The following is a 23,052-nucleotide window of genomic DNA, read 5'->3' as shown; positions in this document are numbered from 1 at the left end:
AGACCCTATCATAAACAGAACACATTCCATGAAAGGGTTAGGTCTACTTTGATAGGGCGAAGGTACAAATGAACAATTAAATTTCTTCCATACAAGTATTTTATACACAGGTTCATTGGATGCAATTTATTTCCTTTTACAGTGACTCTAGCTACACATATTCTGCATTCAAAACTCCTGGATAAGCAAACTTGAACAAATTTTAGCCACCTTTTTAAAGATATTTGCCCTTTTGGGATAGGATGAAGCGCTTACACAGACGTCTTAAGATGTACATGTACTGTATATACAGAACCACTGAGTGATTTATGTATAATATGGAGAGATTCAGCATCCTGTATGGTACCTAAAAATCACTAATCATACAGTAAGCTGATGACTGCCTACAGCTGCTTTTGTTTATTTTGTTTCCTTTCCAAGATTGTTCCCAAACAGCAGGCAAGTATGCAAGAAAAGAATAAGATGATGGAAATGATGATTGCAATGCTTGAATCATCTGCTGTTAGTTTACATTTTAATTAGTTTAATTTTAATAGTTTAATTGCATGGCTTATCTGCACATCAAACTTTACTTGTTAAAAAAAAAGTCCTTGAAAAAGACAAGCAGCACTTCTCAGCATTTTGAAATTGAAAGTTCACTGTAAATAACAATCCTAAAATTTTCTCACCTTTTTTTTTAAAGAATAGCAAATCTTAAACTTGCTACGTGTGATGTCATTTTGATAACTCAAGATATGATCAATGCTGACAGTTGGTATCAACCTTGCACAAAATGAAAAAAACACGAGGAAGAAATGTATCAAGGATGACACCATAGGAGATTAATCTGTGATATGAGAATAGTGTGAATCAAAGTGAGGGATATTGCTTGAACTTGAGGAATATCAAGCAAACACGAAGAGGTTCCTACCATTTGAGAATTTGCATTAGAAACATTTAATTCTATGATTTTACCTAGAACACATCAAGGGTGCAAGTTCATACTAGTTTGCAGGCACAAACCCTTGTCGGACATAAAGGTGTCTGCGCCAAGACTACTACATGCACCACCCTGGCACTGCAGCTTTTCCCAACAACTTGTTGGGAGAGGCTACAACACAGGGCCTACGGGACAGTGTTAGGGTGGTGCATGTAGTAGTCTTGGCGTAGTAGTCCTTTACGACCAACAAGGGTTTGTGCCTGCAAACTAAGTTCATACTACCATGAAGAGATCAACGACAAAAAACTATAAAATAAAATACTCATGATTTTTGTACAGTCTTTGGTCTTCAATAACTAGCACACGAGAGAGGCATGATACACTCAAAACATTACACACTTTGAAGGCTGTACCTCTTGTAAACTTTAGTGATATTTCACGGTGTTTACATTTGTTCTGCATTAGTCTATAGAAAAAACCAATTGCTTTTCATATAAAGATTGCATATATTGTTCAAAACTCCCACACAAACCTTCACCTATACAAGTATGTATACTGGTAATTTTGAATCACATTCAATCAATGGACAAGTAGCATTGTTCTAAAATACACATTAGTTGTTGTAAACTATATTGTATGATAAAATAAATATAATTTACTAGTATAACTTCAGAAGGTAAGATGACAAAGAAATTATTTCAGGAAGCTGAGAACATGTATTTTCCACCATTAGTTTGTTAGTAAACTGATTAAAGCAACAATAACATACAAATTTAAAAGCCTTGGTAGCTGACTGAGCAAAGAATCTCAAATTCACTGAAATATTACAAGAAAGATGGCAGAAAAGGTATTAATTGGTTCCCTACAGTGTTTAAAGGGATCCTACAATGCAAACAAACAAACGAGAGTTGAATAAGAACTAAATTGTAGCTGACAGGAAAAGAAATCATAGCCTGAAGTATAAGTCCCTACTTCTTGGGGTGGTTTGAATGGTTGACGTGGAGCGCAATGAATAGATTTTCATCAACTTCAGCTTGACATTTTATATGAGAAGATAATTTTATTTCTGATTTTATCAAGGAAGCAAGAAAAAATCAACATGAATCTCAGGAAAGACACTGGATGCTGGCAAAATTCAGTCTTGGCTGAGTCACATTTCATAAAGCACTGTATGCAATCAATTAACTTTGCTATAATTTAGATTAAAACTGATTGCGGCTAGGAATAAACACCTAATTGTGAGCAGTTAATTCTATGCTATGCTCACTTCCATTACTGTATAAGCTGTTATCTTCATGTACAGATATTTCTGTGAATGAGGAGATCAAATACATTTTTGTGAGATGTTGTTTTCGCGAATGGACACTACTGAATGCTAACATAAGTGCACTTACCCTAGTGCATGGCGATATTTTCGTGTGTTCTTAAATTCGGAGTCCAACAGTGATTCGGGAAATTCTTGAAAATTAAACCCTCACAAAAATAAGAGCTTATACAGTATTGGGAATTACATCGAGCTGCAACTTCCTAATAAAATGGAGTAAGTAGAAGTGACAACTGATGTTGGTAAAGATAAATTCTTGAGCTGAGGATTCTAGGCCACCTGAGACGAGTCATCTGCTGTCTGGTACTTTCCATCTTCACTGTTCTGAGCTAGATTCCAGACTGCATCCTGGACTGTGTCAAAGAGGAGGAGGTCCTGGATCTCACCTTTCTGGAGCTGGTCTTGGATTGTAGGCTATAGAGAAACAAAAATAGAAAAAAGATCAAAAGCAGAAAGAGAAAGTGATGATATAATTACAAACAATTTCGGAGATAGTAAGTACACAAGGGAAACCTTTTTTTTTTTCATTTCATCTATTTTCACTTAATAAAACATGCATACATAAAATGTGACAATGGTATATGACAAATATAACATGACAATGTGACAACAAACAAACACAGCAAACAAACGACCAAAGATATCAAGTGAAGGGGTGAGTGAGAAGGCAATTGGCCTTATTTAAAACTAACCCCGGAAAAGTAAATACAGCGTAAATACAGAGAAAAATGTTGGCACACACACACACTCACACATACACACACATGCATACACAGACAAAAACATACACCAGCATACAATACACAAGATGCCATTTTCACAAACACACCCTATCTTGCTAGTCTCTTATAAATTCATAAAATGACAAACCTAAGATGGAATCACATAGCTGGGAAAATATAAAACAATGAAATTGAGATACAAAATATCTGCTTACAGCCAAAATTTGAAGTTCCATAATATCTCTACTACTTCTATCGTACCTCGAGTAGTCTTCCTTTCCATGCAGTAATAACATTTCATAAATTGTCCACATCATCTCTACATTCTTTAAGCAATGCAAGGTATCGCATACTGGGTAATGTGCACAAGAAAACCAACACATGAACATGATCTCATGGATTCTTCTTCTCAAATAATCACAGAGTCTGTAAAGTGGGCATTTTAAACTAATATTTCAAAGATTATGAAATAACCAACTGTGCAGATGAAAGTAAAGATTGTTGCAGTATTTGATATATGTAATAAAAAGACAGGAAACTTGAAAATAAAAGGACATTTTCATTAATTTACTTTTTATTTCAATGTATATCTATTGTTCAATCCTCTTGATTCCATTCCATTAATGGCCCTCTAGGTGACATTGGAACAGATTTTCTCTTCAAACATATCTGATAACATTGTTTTGATCTCGCTAGACTACAAGAACAAAATTTAAAAGTTTGGCTACATTTGGAGCAATTCTGACAGTTTTCCTCAAAAAGGGTTTTTATTATCATAAAGTTATACTAGGGCCTAACACAATGATCACAGCAGAATTAATCAACACAGTGTGTTAGGTACAGATGATGGACTTGTTCAACCCACTGAAGACTAGTCCCGAGTATATTCAGGCAAATGTCTATGGAAAAATGTGTATTAAAGCAAAATCAGCCTATCAACGGGTAAAAAGATGCAACATTCACCCATAATTATAGGTGCACTTCACGAGACCGACACCCATAGAGCTCATGAGTCATACAGCTCACAAGTCATACAGCCCATGAGTTATACAGCTCACAAGTTGAACCACCCAGGAGTTATACCGTACAGCTCATGAGTTGTACAACCCATGAGTTCGCCATTAAGCTAACAAGGCCAACGAGACCGACACATTTAGCCCCGTGTTTTATCTGTCAAACTCGTGGGCTGTTTTTACCTAGTGTCAAACTCATGGGCTTTATATGCCTAGTGTGGAACTCATGGGCTTTATATGCCTAGTGTCAAACTCATGGGCTTTATATGCCTAGTGTCGCAATCGTGGGCTGTATGACTTGTGGGTGTTAGTCTTGTGGGATGACCCTACAATTTTGACCTTTCATCTCTCTGCAGAATAAGAATGCTGAATGAATTCTACGCAATGAAACATGACAAGGCAAAAAGCCATGACTAGCTGTAAGACACTCACCAAGACGTTGGCAAAGGCTGCTACCACACCATACCTCCTTAGGTCAGCCATTAGATCACTCAAGCCCTGTACCACAGTATAGTCTATGGTGTTGACGCGGGAAAAGTCCAGGACTAGCTTGGATGGATGCTTTGCCAGGACCAATTCTGTAGTCTTCTCACAAAGGTATTCCACTGAAGGATAGCGAATGTCACTCTCCACAGTAATCACAGTAATTGACTGAGCATCAATCTGTTCATTGAAAATATATGTTGGAGGAAATAAAATTCTTTCTTTATGACTGTCATTTATTTTCAGACAATGGAAACTTGTAACTTTGCTGCATATGAAAATTCTGTTTGTAGTCATGTAGGATGATGTTATATCACATTAGAATTCCTCCAAAGAGAAGTCTGATTTCATTGTTATGTAAGAAAATTCTTCATCATTTCACATATCTATTTATTTTACCCTTTCTCATCGATTCCTTTGTTGAATCTGAAGACATGATGACCCCATTGCGACTGATTGATAATTTGCCCTACATCAACGTAAATAAGCACTGAATTGATCAGTGTTCTGGCAGTAGCCATGATAAAATCATGATAAAATCATGGCTACTTTTAAGGCACTAATCAATTCAGTGCTTATTTACATTGATGTAGGACAAATCATTAATTAGAAACGGTGCAATGAAAATATCTTGACGGAAGAATTTTATGAATTTGAATAATGACCCCAATATCTATTAAACAATAATCAAAAGACTTTGATGCCTTCTGTATGGCATTGACGAGATATTTTCTAAACATTCTTCATGATTTTGCTGAGTATCATATTGTGGCAAAAGAACTGTCCGTAATACAGTTGTATTTTGAAGTTTTGCTGATAAGTATTTAACAGTAATTCATAAGACTATTAAAGACTTGATTTGATTTTAAGTTGCTCCAATTCATAAATCAACTTCAAATTGTCAACAGATATTAAACAAATGATATTGTTAGTAGATACACGTAGTATAGTAAGTACTCAAATGTACGTTTATTGCTCCTACAATGAGCCAAGAGCCAAGAGTCATACTTCATTTCTGTTGAGTCTTTTACATCAGGATGTCATTCAACACATAAATACAAACATTGCTTTCATGTATGTTGACGAATGACAAACTAAATTTGAAGAAGCCAAAATGAAATAATGTATCAAGGTTCTTAGGAGAGTTATAAGGGGAGTGTGCGTTATTAATGGGAGAAAGAAAGGCAATAGGGAGAGAAAGGTGAACACCTGTAAACTCGATTACTGTGTCTATATCATGGTGAATATGAAGTCTCTTGTTACAGATGTCATTCCTGAAAATAGCAATTACATTAAACTTTCTGATCACACTGAGGTACACTATACTGTAAAAGTGGATATTTTTGCGCGACTAATTATTCACGCCTGGCGGGGTAAGAAGAGCTTCGCGTGTTTTTAATTCCGCGGAATCAAGACATCAACTACTGGAACATACGGCAAGCAAAAATATTCGCGTGCTTTTATTTTCGCGCTAGTTTCGGGTTGCGCGAAATGCACGAAAAATTTCAACACCGCGAAAATTTCCACTTTTACAGTAAACGTTTTTGGTTTTGATAGAAACATTCTATCCACCTGTCACTATAGGAAATCCCTTTTGTACTCAGCCAAGCAGAGCTGTAGAATGGTAGAGCACAAAATCCTCCCTTTATTTTCTTTTCCAAGGTCTTTGAACTTGACTGCATTTGGATCATGGAGAGACTACAAGATCCTTTTTATTTTAAGAGTTTGAAACCTCCTCCCCCTTGTGTAAGCTACAGCTCCATTATTTTTATCGTCTGTCAACAAAAAATACTGGGTAAACATGGCAGATGTTGTTTACATGGTGGATTAAAACTCTGATGCTGATCATAATCACGTTTACTGCCACTTTTTGCTAAAAACATGAACCTCATAAATTGCTGTGGTAATGTGAATGATTTTCACAAATCTTACCAAGACAGTTTAATGAATGGTTGATTGATTTTGCCATCCAGGAGCACAAGTAACAGAATGACAAATTTGTTTTATCTCTCATTAAGGAGAAATGATGGTTATATCCTGGGGAAGATATAATTGTGAGTTGTATTCATGTTAGTGGAAGCATAGTGTGCTCTTCATTTCTACACCAATATCAGTTGATTACTGAATTTGTGTGATAATATGAAATGCATGAATATTCATCATCCTCATGAATATGCATGACTCCCAGGGTAGTAATTCAAGTGTGCACCTAAATGTTCATACATCACAAAAATTAAGTTCTTTGGTTGTGTGTTCATAAGTTTGTAGAATCATTGTTTTGTAAACAATGATTCATCTATATATAATAGTTGATTTATATTACAGAGTTTATATGAAGCAGTGGAGTTTTAGAGTACAATGCAAAGAAGTTTAATTGTACAAGATGAACTGTTCACTCTGTGGAGTAATATGGAACACTGGGAGAGCTTCAGTAGTAGCCAAGTACTGAGAGGTGGAACCTCCCAGGAGCTCAGGAGAGCTGAGTAAGTTTTGTAAATATTTCTTTTATTACTTCCACTACATGTGTGACTTGTATAAGAAATTAAGCACAGACACATCCTGTGTGTAGTAGCCACATACCCAGAGAAAGGTACCTAGGCATGTAGCAATTTGTTTTTGTTGTTTACAGTAGGTTTAGCTCCGTTGTGTGTGTAAGCGTAAAATGTGCATAGTGTATACACACGCACACACAGGAATGTCGATCACTGCACAGCAGTCAGAGTGCATTGGCATAAATGTATCAATTTGAAATGTATCATTTTTAGAGCTAGGCATTCTTGCAGCATGTGTGTATGAAGTTTGCAATACACTATACACTATATTCATAATCACAGAGAGTATGTGAAGTTATGAATGAAAAGTGCAATGACAGTGTGGGAAAGAATTTGTGGCAATGTTTATGTTGACAAAAAGGGGAAAGACCTATTGCAATGTTTATATTAGTATCATAGTGCATTGTTGCTACAGAGTATGTTAGGATAGAAAAGCACTACACATTATGCATAATGGTCATACAACTTGCACATTGCTAGATATACGCTTGTCAAAGAATGTGTGATATGTGAATAATTTCTCAATATATTCTGTATAGATTTAGATGAGAAATTAATGTAAAAAATGTAAACACGAGAAATATGTGTTTTGTAATATTGTATAGATTTTACATATAGGCTTAAATGTAAATTGTTATCTTTTTGTAGATGAAGGACTTGGTTACTCAGCTGGTTGGAAAACCAGAGCGATGAGGAGACAGTTGGGTGAGTCAGGATGGCTCGATGGTTCATATTTCTATTATATGGAAATTATAATGTACTTTCTTGACAGAATACAGTTTATGCTTTTGTGTTTCACAAAATGAATATAACAGAATGTTAAAGCATGTTATTGTGAAATTTTGTACAGTGTTGATGCATTGAATATCTCACAGAGAAGAAAGAATAAGTTCCATATTGTTTTATTGAAATTGTACACTGTATGTACAAAGAAATCAATACAATTAGCATATTGTCATGCTGTTTCTTTGCCCTGTTTCTGATTTCTTTAAATCTCACAGGGGTCGTCTATTGTAAGGACAAGGTCTCTTCTCTTGTTTAGAGGTCATCTCTTTTACGAGTGAACAAGGTCTCTTTTAGATGATCATCTCCTTTAGTGGACGTGGTCTCTTCTAGTGATCGTTGTCTTATATTCGTCTTTTAGTGGACGAGAACTTTGGATGTCAACTTTTAAAGGACGTAGTCTTTAAATGAACGTCGTCTTCAGGTCGTCTCTTGTGTAAAGGAACATCTCTTTTAGAGGATCATCTCCTTTAGTGGACGTGGTCTCTTTTAGAGGTCAACGTGTTTACCATAGTGTTCAAGCGGTCCATTGCAGTCTTCGAAATAGACTTTACCACAGCGTTTACCAGTTCATATGTTTGACAGTCGTCAATACAGTCTTAGGTCTTTGTATTACAAGTTTTGATCCAGAGTTTGTTATGAAATTGTAAATAAATTCAGTTTATTTCAGTTATATCCTACATTAGAGTGAAAGTGTAGTGGTTTTACCGTCCCACGTGAAAGCCGGACTACGACATTGGTGTCAGGAGTGGGATATACTGAATAGACTGGATTGGTTGATAAGACACAAGACAACATTTAAAATGCTTGAACAAATTGATGAACAGCGACCCTCAACTGTTGGAAATCTTCGTCGGTGTTGACGATAGACGATAAGGAATCGTCAGGTTAGTCGTCGAGGAAGAGACTTTGTAAACATTGTACAATTGTGACTAGTAGATACTTAAGTCATTAATTGTGTATTTGATACTCTGTGTATTGTGTATTGTTATTTCTCTCCACGTAAATCAGCAGCATGCCTCGTGATACTGATACTGGAGGAGTAGGAGCTGGAGATGCTAACAGCTCTGGTATTTCTGAAATGATAGCTGCTCTCACTGGAGCATTTCAGAGTCTTTCTGCCACTAGAGTAGTTCCTGCAATCAAACTGTCCAAGTTCAAAGGTATTTCAGTGAAACCTGGAGACACAACGATCACTGAATGGCTTGATGAGTTCGAGGAATACTGCTCTTTCTATAAGTTGCAAGGTAGAGAGAAAGTACAGGCATTGCTATCTCATTTGGCTGGATCAGCAAAAGATGAAGTTCTCTGTCTGGAGCAAAATGAGAGAGAGAACTATGAATGTCTGAAATCGGCCTTGAAGACTAGATTCGCTCTTCGGGAAACGGTGCAGTCTCTTACGAGTCAGTTACACAGTCGTGTGCAACAGGAAGGAGAATCTCTTGCTGCATATAGTAGTGCACTGATCAAGATATACGATCGAATGGAATCGGTTGCATCCACTGATGAGCGGGCAGCTTTGTGTCAACTGCGAGACAGTACACTACGAGAAAGATTCATCCAAGGTGTACGAGACAAACAAGTAAAGAGGGAAATGAGACGCGCCGCACTAGATACTGCAGGGAAATCATTTTTGGTCATGAGAAAAGAGGTGCTTGAACTGTTCCAGGACGACAGCATTCCACCATCTAAAGTTAAGATCAGGGAATGTGAGGTAGAAGCGGCAAGGATCACATCACCTGATAATGTGTACATGCAACACCTACAAGACGAAATCTCGGGACTAAAGGAGACACTACAAGAAGTGGTGAAAGTAGTTGCCGAGATGAAGCAGAACTCAGGTGTTCAGCAGCGTCAGAAGAAACAGGAGAAATGGTGCTCCAACTGTGGACAGAAAGGGCATGTCAAGAGTGATTGCAAATCACCCACAGTTTGCTTTGGATGCAGAGAAACTGGGCATATCCGTCGTGACTGTCCAAAGGAAGTTAAAGATGAGAACAAGAGGAAAACAGAAGCAGAGGTGAAGGCGGTACATGACACAGGAACAGGTGATGTCATTTCTGACCTGATTGTTGAAAGTCCAACGATGGAAGCAACAATTGCTGGTGTATCTACTGGGTGCATACTAGACACTGGAGCAGAGACCAGTCTAATTCCAGTCAGCTACTATGAGGAAAAGTTGAAGTCCTCCTTAGGTCCACTCGATGATACAGGCAGTGGAGTGAAAGTGACTGGAGTAACTGGAAATATCATTCCCATAGTGGGTTATGTGAGAGCTCCAGTGGTCATTGACGAAAAGGTTGCACAAGTAGGATTCTTGGTAGTAAGTGATCAGGTCTGTTCCAAACAGAGAAGTGAATTTCCTGTAATTTTGGGATGTAATGCCCTAAAAGCCCTTATGGAGGACAGAGGGGTGCAGGACATGCCAGGTTGGAATCTGGTTGAAAAGACCCTCGAGACAGGAAAGAAATGTCACTTTCTTCAGGAGGAAGTCAAACGCCTTCATGTCGTCACATCACAGGGAATATCTGTGGATCCAGAGAAAGTTGAGGAGATAGTCAAATGGCCTGTCCCGACAACTGTGGAGGAATTGCGGTCATTCCTCGGTTTAGCGTCTGACTATCGCTGCTTTGTTCCAGGATTTGCTACATTGGCAGCACCTTTGCATGAGATAGTAGGCGGTTCACAGAAGTCTACGTCAAAGAAGGTCAAAAGGCACAACACAAAGGGAACAAGGATATTCAGATGGACAGATGAGGCAGAAATCTCCTTCGATGGACTGAAGAGAGCATTGTCATCTGCACCAGTGTTGAGTTATCCTAAGTTCGGTAAGGACTTTGTGGTTGAAGTTGATGCTTCTTTGAAGGGTCTTGGTGCTTGCTTGGCACAGTACGATGAAAATGGACTTCTACACCCAATTGCGTATGCCAGCAGAGGACTGCGGAAAGCTGAACGCAACTATCCAGACTACTCTACTTTCAAGCTAGAATTGCTTGGACTTAAGTGGGCCATAACGGATAAATTCAAGGAGTACTTGATGGATGGTCATGTAGTTGTACTGACTGATCACAGTCCACTTCCCAACTTACAGACAGCCAATCTGGGGGCTACCGAGCAACGTTGGATGGCCCAACTTGCACCATTTGACTTGGACATCAGATACCGGTCTGGACAGACTAACCATTGTGCAGATGCACTGAGTCGACATCCTGCTAATGAGGTGGATGATACGTCGGGTATCAGCATACAAGCAGCGATGTTGGGAAATGCAGTATCAGTGGAGGTAGCAGCACATACAAATGAAGGGCATGAGGATCATAAGAGTGACTTTGTTCCTGGCATTTTTCCTTCACTTAGTTTGGATGAGTTAGCCAAACTGCAGGAGAAAGATGATGTCCTTCACGTTGTGAAGCAATGTGTTGAAACTCATTGGCAACCTAGGGATGATTTGCCTAAGGAGTCGCCAGAAGTGAAAAGCTGGTTGAGAGAATGGAGCAAACTTGTACTCGTCCATGGAGTGCTATATCGGCAGATACAGGCAAGTGATGGTAACACACTGACTCAACTGTTGGTTCCAAACGACATGCGAAGCATCATTTTGGAGGCAGTTCACGATAAATGGGGCCACCAAGGAGTTAGTAAGACAATTGCACTACTCAGAACAAGATGTTTTTGGCCTGGGATGTACACAGATGTCCATCATACATCTGTGAGTGTTTCACCTGCACAATGTCAATACATCGTTAAGTGAAAGTAGTGAGGACGAACAAGACAATGAGTGTCCTTTTGTGGTCTATCCTCTGCCAGAATGGCAAGACATTAGAACTTCAGATGAAGTATCTACGAAATCTCTCAGGAGATCTAACAGAGCAACTAAAGGAAAGCATAGTAATCCTACAAGATTACCAAAGTCAGCTCTGAAATAAGCCTGTCAGTTATGTGTGTTATTATACATTTGATGATTCATTTGATATTGTACATTATACTGACATTCGCGGACGAATGTTATTTGTCAGGATGGATTGTGGTAATGTGAATGATTTTCACAAATCTTACCAAGACAGTTTAATGAATGGTTGATTGATTTTGCCATCCAGGAGCACAAGTAACAGAATGACAAATTTGTTTTATCTCTCATTAAGGAGAAATGATGGTTATATCCTGGGGAAGATATAATTGTGAGTTGTATTCATGTTAGTGGAAGCATAGTGTGCTCTTCATTTCTACACCAATATCAGTTGATTACTGAATTTGTGTGATAATATGAAATGCATGAATATTCATCATCCTCATGAATATGCATGACTCCCAGGGTAGTAATTCAAGTGTGCACCTAAATGTTCATACATCACAAAAATTAAGTTCTTTGGTTGTGTGTTCATAAGTTTGTAGAATCATTGTTTTGTAAACAATGATTCATCTATATATAATAGTTGATTTATATTACAGAGTTTATATGAAGCAGTGGAGTTTTAGAGTACAATGCAAAGAAGTTTAATTGTACAAGATGAACTGTTCACTCTGTGGAGTAATATGGAACACTGGGAGAGCTTCAGTAGTAGCCAAGTACTGAGAGGTGGAACCTCCCAGGAGCTCAGGAGAGCTGAGTAAGTTTTGTAAATATTTCTTTTATTACTTCCACTACATGTGTGACTTGTATAAGAAATTAAGCACAGACACATCCTGTGTGTAGTAGCCACATACCCAGAGAAAGGTACCTAGGCATGTAGCAATTTGTTTTTGTTGTTTACAGTAGGTTTAGCTCCGTTGTGTGTGTAAGCGTAAAATGTGCATAGTGTATACACACGCACACACAGGAATGTCGATCACTGCACAGCAGTCAGAGTGCATTGGCATAAATGTATCAATTTGAAATGTATCATTTTTAGAGCTAGGCATTCTTGCAGCATGTGTGTATGAAGTTTGCAATACACTATACACTATATTCATAATCACAGAGAGTATGTGAAGTTATGAATGAAAAGTGCAATGACAGTGTGGGAAAGAATTTGTGGCAATGTTTATGTTGACAAAAAGGGGAAAGACCTATTGCAATGTTTATATTAGTATCATAGTGCATTGTTGCTACAGAGTATGTTAGGATAGAAAAGCACTACACATTATGCATAATGGTCATACAACTTGCACATTGCTAGATATACGCTTGTCAAAGAATGTGTGATATGTGAATAATTTCTCAATATATTCTGTATAGATTTAGATGAGAAATTAATGTAAAAAATGTAAACACGAGAAATATGTGTTTTGTAATATTGTATAGATTTTACATATAGGCTTAAATGTAAATTGTTATCTTTTTGTAGATGAAGGACTTGGTTACTCAGCTGGTTGGAAAACCAGAGCGATGAGGAGACAGTTGGGTGAGTCAGGATGGCTCGATGGTTCATATTTCTATTATATGGAAATTATAATGTACTTTCTTGACAGAATACAGTTTATGCTTTTGTGTTTCACAAAATGAATATAACAGAATGTTAAAGCATGTTATTGTGAAATTTTGTACAGTGTTGATGCATTGAATATCTCACAGAGAAGAAAGAATAAGTTCCATATTGTTTTATTGAAATTGTACACTGTATGTACAAAGAAATCAATACAATTAGCATATTGTCATGCTGTTTCTTTGCCCTGTTTCTGATTTCTTTAAATCTCACAGGGGTCGTCTATTGTAAGGACAAGGTCTCTTCTCTTGTTTAGAGGTCATCTCTTTTACGAGTGAACAAGGTCTCTTTTAGATGATCATCTCCTTTAGTGGACGTGGTCTCTTCTAGTGATCGTTGTCTTATATTCGTCTTTTAGTGGACGAGAACTTTGGATGTCAACTTTTAAAGGACGTAGTCTTTAAATGAACGTCGTCTTCAGGTCGTCTCTTGTGTAAAGGAACATCTCTTTTAGAGGATCATCTCCTTTAGTGGACGTGGTCTCTTTTAGAGGTCAACGTGTTTACCATAGTGTTCAAGCGGTCCATTGCAGTCTTCGAAATAGACTTTACCACAGCGTTTACCAGTTCATATGTTTGACAGTCGTCAATACAGTCTTAGGTCTTTGTATTACAAGTTTTGATCCAGAGTTTGTTATGAAATTGTAAATAAATTCAGTTTATTTCAGTTATATCCTACATTAGAGTGAAAGTGTAGTGGTTTTACCGTCCCACGTGAAAGCCGGACTACGACATTGCCATTGAGTTCATTGACATATTGGTGAACTTCACAGTTTTATGGACTGCTATAAGCAACTGTTAATGGGATTGTATACTATGAGTGATCAACTTGGTCTAGTCTAGGGATGTCATAAATACTACATTTCAAGGGTTGTTTTGTTTTCTACGTCTAGATATAAACACAATTATCTTCATATACTGCTGTTTCTCTTTATGCAAACTTTACTTGCAGATAGGAAAGGACAGACATTCAGTCCACACTGCTTTATTTTTCAGCTGCATAGTTTTTTTTTTCACAATTCATGAGCTGAAAAGCAGAGAATCTGGATTGGTCCAGCTAATGAGAAGAATGAGTGAAGATACTGTGGACAAAGAAAAACTCAGGATCTTACTATTGCAAATCACTGGAAGTGTATGCTTTCACACTAGAAATATGTTGAATTCAAACTGCATTGCATGTACATGTATTTTCTGGCAAAGTGCATGGATCATTGCATAGCTTGCATTATGATATTTTTTGATGAATATCATGAAAACAATGTTATGAGCAAAATAAAAAGATTTTCACACATTCTCCTTTGACAGGTCTTCCACATGCAATACCACACAATACAAGATTACTGCATTGTTACATCTGTCCAATCAGGGCCATAGGAATCAAAGAATTTGATTAGGAGAAAATCAATTTGTTACACTGAAAGTTTGTTACTCTGTAGTTCTATCATGTATAGAGTAATCTAGCAAGGAAACCAAGAACCTGTCAGAGAAACTGGTGGTGAATTGGAGAAAACATGAAAAGGCCCAAAACAAAGATTCAAAGTTACTCCAGATTTCAGGACAGAATCCACGTCAGAGAGGAAATCCAGTCATAACAAGCAACACATAAAGTGATACTTGTTGCAATAGGAGTTTAAAATTAACGAGAGTAAATGCCATATCAGTTGGTTCTGTAAATTAGTTAATTTTTACGTAATAATAACCATTATACCCAACAAGGGGGAAAATGGGGGGGGGGGGGTGGTGGTGGAAGTAACTCCAGTCATAAGACTGGAAGGAATATGTGATGCTTGATGCCACTAACCCAATTACTGTCACACTCATTATCAGTATGATAAAGACATACAAATATATTAACTTTCAGAATTAAGTGATAAACTTTTGTATGAGCTATGGTACATCTGTATGTGCTTACTTCAACACCCAAAATCTGTTTAAAACAAAACATATTAAGTGCTTCCCAAATCTCTCTGTAAGTATGGAAATTGTATATTCAATCCTTGTAAGAAAAGTGTAAGAATTAAATAGTAGAAGGTATCAAAGTTAAATGGGAAAATGGGCAAATGGAGTGCAAAAATGCTGTATGAAGGGATAAATCTTGGTTGTCACTGGTCAATACTAAGGGTTTTCAATAGAGATAGCCATGGATGGAGTCCGAACAGACATAAAATGACAGCTTTTACCTTGGGAGGTGAGGGATGAAATGTTCTAGAAATGATATGTATGGATTGTACAACCAACAGGCTTAGAAGGTACATAGATGATGGATTGGATCCTAAGCTACATGATACTTACATTTCTAGCATCCTTCTATTCAGAAAGAAGATAGATAAAATGAAATACATAATATACAAAATGAAAGCAGGTTCCTTTATGCAAGTAGTATACTGAAAGAAATGCTTTCCTCTACTAGTCCTATAGCTGAAGCCATGTTTGAGTGAATTACCATACTAATGCAACAACTTGTGGGGGGGGGGGGGATCTTGTGTTCAAAACAAGTAACTAAGTATTAGTGACCAGGACAGAAAATGGTTTTGCTTAATTCTTTGGTTGCTGTGAGATCATTCTATGTCAAGAGAATATCATGTCATGTCCAAGAGTTAAGCAAGTTCATTGGGACAATTTGCTGGATCAGAAACATGAGAACTAATGGAACCTATCAATAAGATAAAATCACTATTATGAACAAACTCTACACAGGAGAGAAATTTCATTGAAGGGGGATATGGGCGAACTGGTTGGATAGACAGGAATATAATTTATCACAAATTTCATTAAAAAACAAAAACAGAATACTATAGAAAGAACAGAAAATTCTATTGACGTTTTATAAACAAACTTGTCACAACTGATGAAAATCTACACAAGCACTTATCAAAAAAAAAAAGAAAAAAAGAAAGAAAACTGAAGTCTTTGTAGATAGATTAATCAATAGTTTACTAGTTCATAAACTTGCATGTGCATCTGATAGAGATCCAGCAGTTAACAGCACTCTAGAAATTACGTGCTTCCAGTATACACTCCATTAATATAAAGCATAAATGACGAACACATTGCTGCATGAAGAAATAATAATTGTGATGTTGTACATATGGGTATGCAGTGTAGTGGTTGAAATGTTGCATTTTCTGTTTTTGAGCAAAAGGAATTGAAATGTGCAATGTCTGAAAAATACTTGACAAGGTATGTGTACTTAGTGAAAATAGATGACTGGATTGTGTAATGGAAGAAGAATCAAGGAGTGTGCATTAACTTGCTAAAGTGAGGACAGGTTTTGGTTGACATCAAGTTTGAAATGTGAAATATGTCACCTGTTAAATTGTTTAATATCTACCTGGAGACATACTTGTTTAATCTTGCTGTTACCTGATTCCCTACTCTATCTGTCTTTTCTCTCTCTCTAATCTTGTTTTCCCCAATGAACTTTGAGAATACAAGTAGTTTTGCCACATAGAAAATTCAATTATAGTCAATATCATTAGAATTAAAAATATAAATATCCTTATCATTATCAAAATTGCTTTTGAAAATAATGTAGTTTTAAATCAATCCAGGATTGATGTAGACAATCAGACAATGAAAAGGGTATACTGTAAAAGTGGCAATTTTTGCGCATTTTGCGCTTCCAGAAGCTATGGTGAAATAAAAGCTTGCAAATATTTTTGCATGCAACACAATTATGTAGTTAATATCCTGATTCAACGGAACTAAGAACATGTGAAATTCATCTGGCCTAGCCTAGCGTGAAAAATTATTCCCACAAAAATATCCACTTTTACATTAATGTACATGTGTATTGTTGTTGATTATCTTCAACTGTTTTAATATGTGAGAAGGGGGAGGTATTGTCAAAATCATATGATCATCAGTTTTGTAGTTGTAAATACAATGAAAATCACATTATTTAGATGTTCCCCACTTTATTAACCATCTTTGAATTAAAGAAAAATCAGACATTAGAGTAACACTAAATTAATCCAGGAAAGTAGAGCATGTGATTTTAATAATGATGGTTGGTTTGATATATTGTACTTGACAAAGTTATATTAGTTATGACTGGGTGGATTTTATGACATTTTATATCAGCCTATTGGAAGCCCAAAACTACATATTTTGTGTTTTTGATGATGCCATTGTACGTATTTGCAGTGGTAAAGTGCAGTAAAGTTGAATATTGATGTTTTTGTTACACTGATGTAATTCTAAATGCATTAATGTTACTGGTATTGTGTCTTCTGTCATATGTTTGAATCACTGGTGACTGATGAATCTAGAGCATATCCAGAATTTGTACAACATTCTGGGTTAGGATTACAGGCTACAAATCAAACAGCAGAGAAAACTATTGACATGATCTACTATCTGTGTTAATTTTAGAACCTTAACATGGATTAAAATGGAACGAATCTATAAGCCTCATGGGACCTTTCATACAGTATACAGTCTGCTCTCTATGCTAATCATAAACTTAATGTGCCCACATACATTGTACCTGTACATTTACAACACTGTACCAAGCGTGCTATAATTCTCAACAGCATTGCAAATACCGGCAAGTGACTCATAACTCTTATCACACTTTATTCGCACAGCCAATTAGTTTATTGAATTATTCACCCTATACCGACTCCACTTCAGTTCTCTTTCCCTTTTGATGAAATACTGACTGCATGCTGTGATAGGTGTGCCAGATAACACTCACTGAGGGTGTGTTTGAGCGCTCTATAGCGAACCAAAGTGAACTGAACTAAAGCGCACCATAATAAACTGTGCCAGATTCGGAGCATTCGAGCGCTCTGTTGAGAAAGCGTACCTCATGAGTTATTTTTAAAGGGGGGTCACGCATTTTGTAGCTAAAGGGCCATTCATCTGGCTTGAACCACTTTCAGTTGCCCCAAACAAAGAGAATGAACTCTTTGCACTATGATGCATGTGCATCTTACATGCATTCTTCACATGTGAACTTTTGGTTCGCTTTTGGTACCCTTTTGGAGCACATTGGGAAACGGTCCACTTTTGGCTCAGTTCAGTACGATACAGTACACTTTAGGAGTATTTGAGCACTCCTCTGGTGCGGGTACAGTATTGAACAGTTCCTTCCATGAGAGTGCTCGAATGCATCCTAAGACTATAGGTCTGCTAGATTTTCACAGATCACTAAGCCTACAGGTCACCATACCAAACTTTTCTCCATGCCTACCTGAAGCTGCTGACTGTTCAGTCCTCCCTCCTCCATACTGCTGAACTCTGGAGAAGACTCCACCTTAACATCTGGTCTGGCTACCGGGTAGAGAAGGATGATGAGATCTACTCCAATACCAATCAGGGTCCCATAGGCAACATCCAGACCCAGTGATGCCAGCAAAGTGACAACATAAGGCACCAAATCTAGCTCTGGATTGAAAACAGGAATTTAAATTCAAGAAATAAAATACAGATGACTCCCATAATAGCAAAGTCCTTGGGACGTGCAGTTTTCCTTCAAAATATCAAAATCTCACAATAGCTGAACAGTTTAGTATATAAAGACATATTGGTGACAATTTTGGGATCTAAATTTTCACTTTTTGCAATGAGAATTTCATTATTTCTGTGTTTGCTATCAAAAAAAGAAGTGCCATGTATTTTGCTTTCTGTAATTTAAAAACAAAAAAACAAAAAACTGTCTTTCTGTAGCACAGAAAACACTATCTCACAGTATTGTTGAGGAATTCTTCAGATTCCTGTCTGTATCTCACAAACTCATTACAATCTTCACAGTCAACTACCACTACCATTTCACTGAACATTGATGAAATCAAATTTGAAATGACCAGTTCTGTGCAGGCAGGGCTCAACGTAAGCGGTTGCCTAGGGCCACTGAAAATTGACGTCAGGCCACATAATTTCAAAAAAGATTACCTTTTGGTAGATTAATTGGGCAACTGGGATTCAAAATTGATTGCTACACTTCCAAAAAGCTACCAAAATTTTGAATATAAAGATATTAATGGCCCAAATGGGCCATCAGAGAAAATAGTGATGTGTCCGGCCCTGGTGTAGGGATATATTCAAAGTGTAAATTAAAATGAATAATAAACGAATAAATAGATAAGTAAAAAAGTAAATACATGTATTATATTCATCACTGTAATAAATTGCTTTTCCATTCTGTCAACAACCCTAAGCATTTCACTGGCAACTAAGTCCACAAAGAGGGCACTTTTCTCTATAAATATAATGTCACTATTATTGAAACTACTAAAGTTAGAAAGATGGCGCTCTTCCCTATCAATGCTACAGTTACAGAGAGAGTATGATCACCAAAATGAGCCTGAATTTTGAAGAGCTGATTTTAATTATCATTCAGCACATGAAAATATATGCAGACTGGTAAAACAATATGACAATCCGGTGGCACAGAATGCAATGAGCTCAAAATCATTTTTCTCTAATTCACTGAACTTGTTTGCTGTCAAAGAATAGCCTACACTGGCCACCATGTCTGCTTATATCTACTTTGTCTGATATTGGGGAACTACAAGTAGACTATACACCATAATATTCTTTCTATGCTTTACACAACAACACTCAAAGTAAGTTATAAGTTTTACACTCTATAAAAGATAATTCTACATCTATTAAATGCATTTCCCATTTGTCATCGATAAATTGAATGGATAGATTTATAAATATGATATTTTGAAAGAAGAGAATATAGACACAAACACTTCCTGGTGAGGAAATGATCACTGATTAATATTACTTCAAGACTTCATGTGACAAGTCCTAGAGTTTTATGGCATTCCATTATTTAGTCCCAAGTCTAGTCTGAATGGGTGTGATTCTGGGCTGCCTGGGATATTACTCACTCCTAATGGTCCATAGTTTCTTCATGATGGGAAGCTGAATGAGTTTAATGAGAGCCACAATGATAACAGCACCCAAGGAAGCTTCAGGGATGAGTCTAAAGAGAGGGGTGAGGTAAGCCAGGGCTAGTAGTACCACCGATCCCGTCACTACGCCAGCTGCTGGGGTACGCACCCCACTCTGGAAGTTTACAGCAGTCCTACATGCAAATATTCCAGTAACATTCACATAAAATTCATTCCTAGGTAAGGAAGTTAGAAACAGCATTATTCAGATGATGAAATACATCACCTAAACACGACCAGCAAATATCACTTCACCTCAGCCACCTTGTTGCTATGTGGGCACAAGGTTGATGCTTAACCTGTTGAGGATGAGTTCCGAGTATACTTGGACAGGTGTCTATGGGAAATGCGTCTTATAGCAAAATCAGTCCATCTTCAACGGGTTAACTCACATGAGCATGATAGTGACTTTGTTGAACACTATACCCAATGTACCAATCTATGCACAGACAATATTTCATACATACTGATACTAATTTCTTTTTTGGAATACAGTGCAACTTGTTGTTGTTGTTGTTGTTGTTTTTAATAATACCAGTATGCTAGATTCTCTCTCTGTCTCCACGGTAAATCTATGACTCCAAGGTAATTTGGTTAATCAAGGATGTCATATGAGTATTGTATACGCCGAATATTTTGCAAGGTTTTTATTTTCATGAATTTCACGAGTTAGCTGCTATTCGCGAAATTAAAAACACATGAAAATATTGACTCTAATGCCGATATGAATGTAATGTACGCATATACATTTCTCCGTTCAGTACAGGACTCCACGATCGCGTATTTAACCACTCACGAAATTGACAGGAAGTCCCGATTCGCAAAAATTTAGACTCACAAAATATATGGCGTATACAGTATATCAAACATTTTTGCAATACAATTCAGGTCTATTTGCATACCTTTGAACTACATGTACTTCCAGACTGTACCATGGAGCAGAAGACATGAAATGTTGACCTACCAACTGTCTCAGAAAATAGGGATTCAGACTATGCTTAGGTTCAAAGAAAACACATTGACTGTACACATAAGTCTAATTGTGAAACATCTGAACAAACCTTGAGAAGCTGCCTGTCACTGGATATCCTTGCACAAATGACCCTGCCAGGTTGCAGGCACCTTGGTACAAGGACAAAATGAGGATCAAATGGACACATACTGTAGCATTGATTCCATATACTGTGTTGATTGCATTAATCTTACACAGATAGCACTGATCCTATAAACTGTGTTGAATACATTAATCTCACACAGATAGCATTGATCCTTTATACTGTGTTGATTGCATTAATCTCACAGAAGCCGCGGTCATACGGGCAAAAGATCACAAAGTTTGCACATCTGTTCACACTGGCAGCCAAACTTGTCGATCTTAAGTTCTCAGAGTTTGGGTCACTGGTGCACATGTGCAAGAAAGGAGAAAAAGTGCATCATCTGGCGGCTTGTGATTATGACGTAACAATGCACATCACAATGACCATGCACTTCAGAGGCACTACTTGCATACAGGTGGTGGACAATCATATGACAGACTTCACGAAGTTTCAGTTGCTAGCGTCGGCACTGCCTATAGATTGAGAAGATTGGCGAATGTCCAGGAAATATTCCTACTAGTTTTAGTGGGAAGTTTCGCTTGAGGTTTTGTAGAAGTTTGTGGTCACACTGGCAAAATTGAAAGATCTTAAAGATTGAGATTTTAAACTTCACAATCTTTTGCCAGTGTGACAGTGGCTATAGATAGCATTAACCCATATGTATAGCATTAATCCCAAAGATAGCATACATATACCAAATGAAACAAGTGTATGCAAAGTAACTTGATAGTTATCTTTATTGCCACGCTCTTCTTCCAAATTCAAACATTTTAAACTCACAATAGCATAACATGTGGGCATAATACCAATCAATAGAATTCACATTGCATCTTTCATGATTAAGATATCACATCTACACTTGTGAAGCATCGCATTTTGACCTAAATAAAATAGTAACACCTTTAACTTACTGCTGTGAAATGAAGGCTGCATTTTATGAAAGAAAAAAAAAAAATTATTTCAATGGTGGTGATAAACTTACCTATAGCTATGAGTTCCTGGTTTGGTTCTATTCTGTAGTTGCTTTGTCGTGCTAATAGAAAACAAACATAGCAATGTCAGACACATACTGATTCAACCAAATGTGACATGGGCATGCACTTACATCAATGGTCAAAATCACTGGTTAAATATTCCCTACGCAAATAAAATGGGTGATGGAAAATAAGCAAAACTTGGCAATCCAAAATTATTTGGCACACTATAAACAACTATGCTTGGCACATAAAGTTATGCTATGACATTATGCAATTTGTACAGACCCATACAATAATCAGTGATAAGATCTTTTGAACATCTACACCAATGTTATGAATTTACAAAGTGACATGAACTCTTATTTCCCAGCACCAAAGATAGCTACTTGCACTGAGTGTAAACAATGAATGGATAAAGAGTTACAAGCTACTATAATGTCAGAAGAACTTTGCAAGCTCAATTATTCAAGCATCATAATGCACGTCTATTATGTGATGAGAATCAGTATCAGAAGTCACATTTCTAGCAGCCCTAAAATTTCTGTGAATTGTGTATTGTCGTTGTTGTCATCGCAGCATACTGTATAAGCCATATATTTCGCGAGTCTAAATTTTTGCTAATCGGCACTTCCAGACAATTTCACGAGTGGTTAAATTCGCGATCGTGGAGTCCTGTACTGAACGGAGAAATGTATACACGTACGTCACATTTATATCGGCATTAGAGTCAGTATTTTTGCATGTTTTTAATTTCGCGAATGGCAACTGACTTGCGAAATTCGGGAAAATAAAAACCTCGCGAAATATTCG

General features: G+C 37.1%; 1 protein-coding gene across 1 annotated transcript in view; it reads right to left on the bottom strand.

Moving 5' to 3' along the window:
- Positions 1-2,506: 2,506 nt before the first annotated feature.
- LOC140231846 (sodium-independent sulfate anion transporter-like) overlaps positions 2,507-23,052 on the bottom strand; it is a 31,011-nt gene continuing 10,465 nt past the window's right edge. Inside the window, exons 8-13 of the mRNA XM_072311998.1 lie at positions 22,248-22,298; positions 21,230-21,290; positions 20,106-20,302; positions 18,455-18,648; positions 4,411-4,641; positions 2,507-2,657 (exon numbers count right to left, since the gene is read on the bottom strand). Coding sequence (XP_072168099.1) covers positions 2,514-2,657; positions 4,411-4,641; positions 18,455-18,648; positions 20,106-20,302; positions 21,230-21,290; positions 22,248-22,298 — 878 coding nt within the window. The 3' untranslated portion in view covers positions 2,507-2,513. The remainder of the gene's footprint in view (positions 2,658-4,410; positions 4,642-18,454; positions 18,649-20,105; positions 20,303-21,229; positions 21,291-22,247; positions 22,299-23,052) is intronic.

The sequence above is a fragment of the Diadema setosum genome, chromosome 8 (genome assembly GCF_964275005.1).
Source record: "Diadema setosum chromosome 8, eeDiaSeto1, whole genome shotgun sequence".
In the NCBI taxonomy this organism is placed as follows: Eukaryota; Metazoa; Echinodermata; class Echinoidea; order Diadematoida; family Diadematidae; genus Diadema; species Diadema setosum.
The sequence above is the reverse complement of the archived record's forward strand: the minus strand, read 5'-3'. Positions and strand labels throughout refer to the sequence as shown.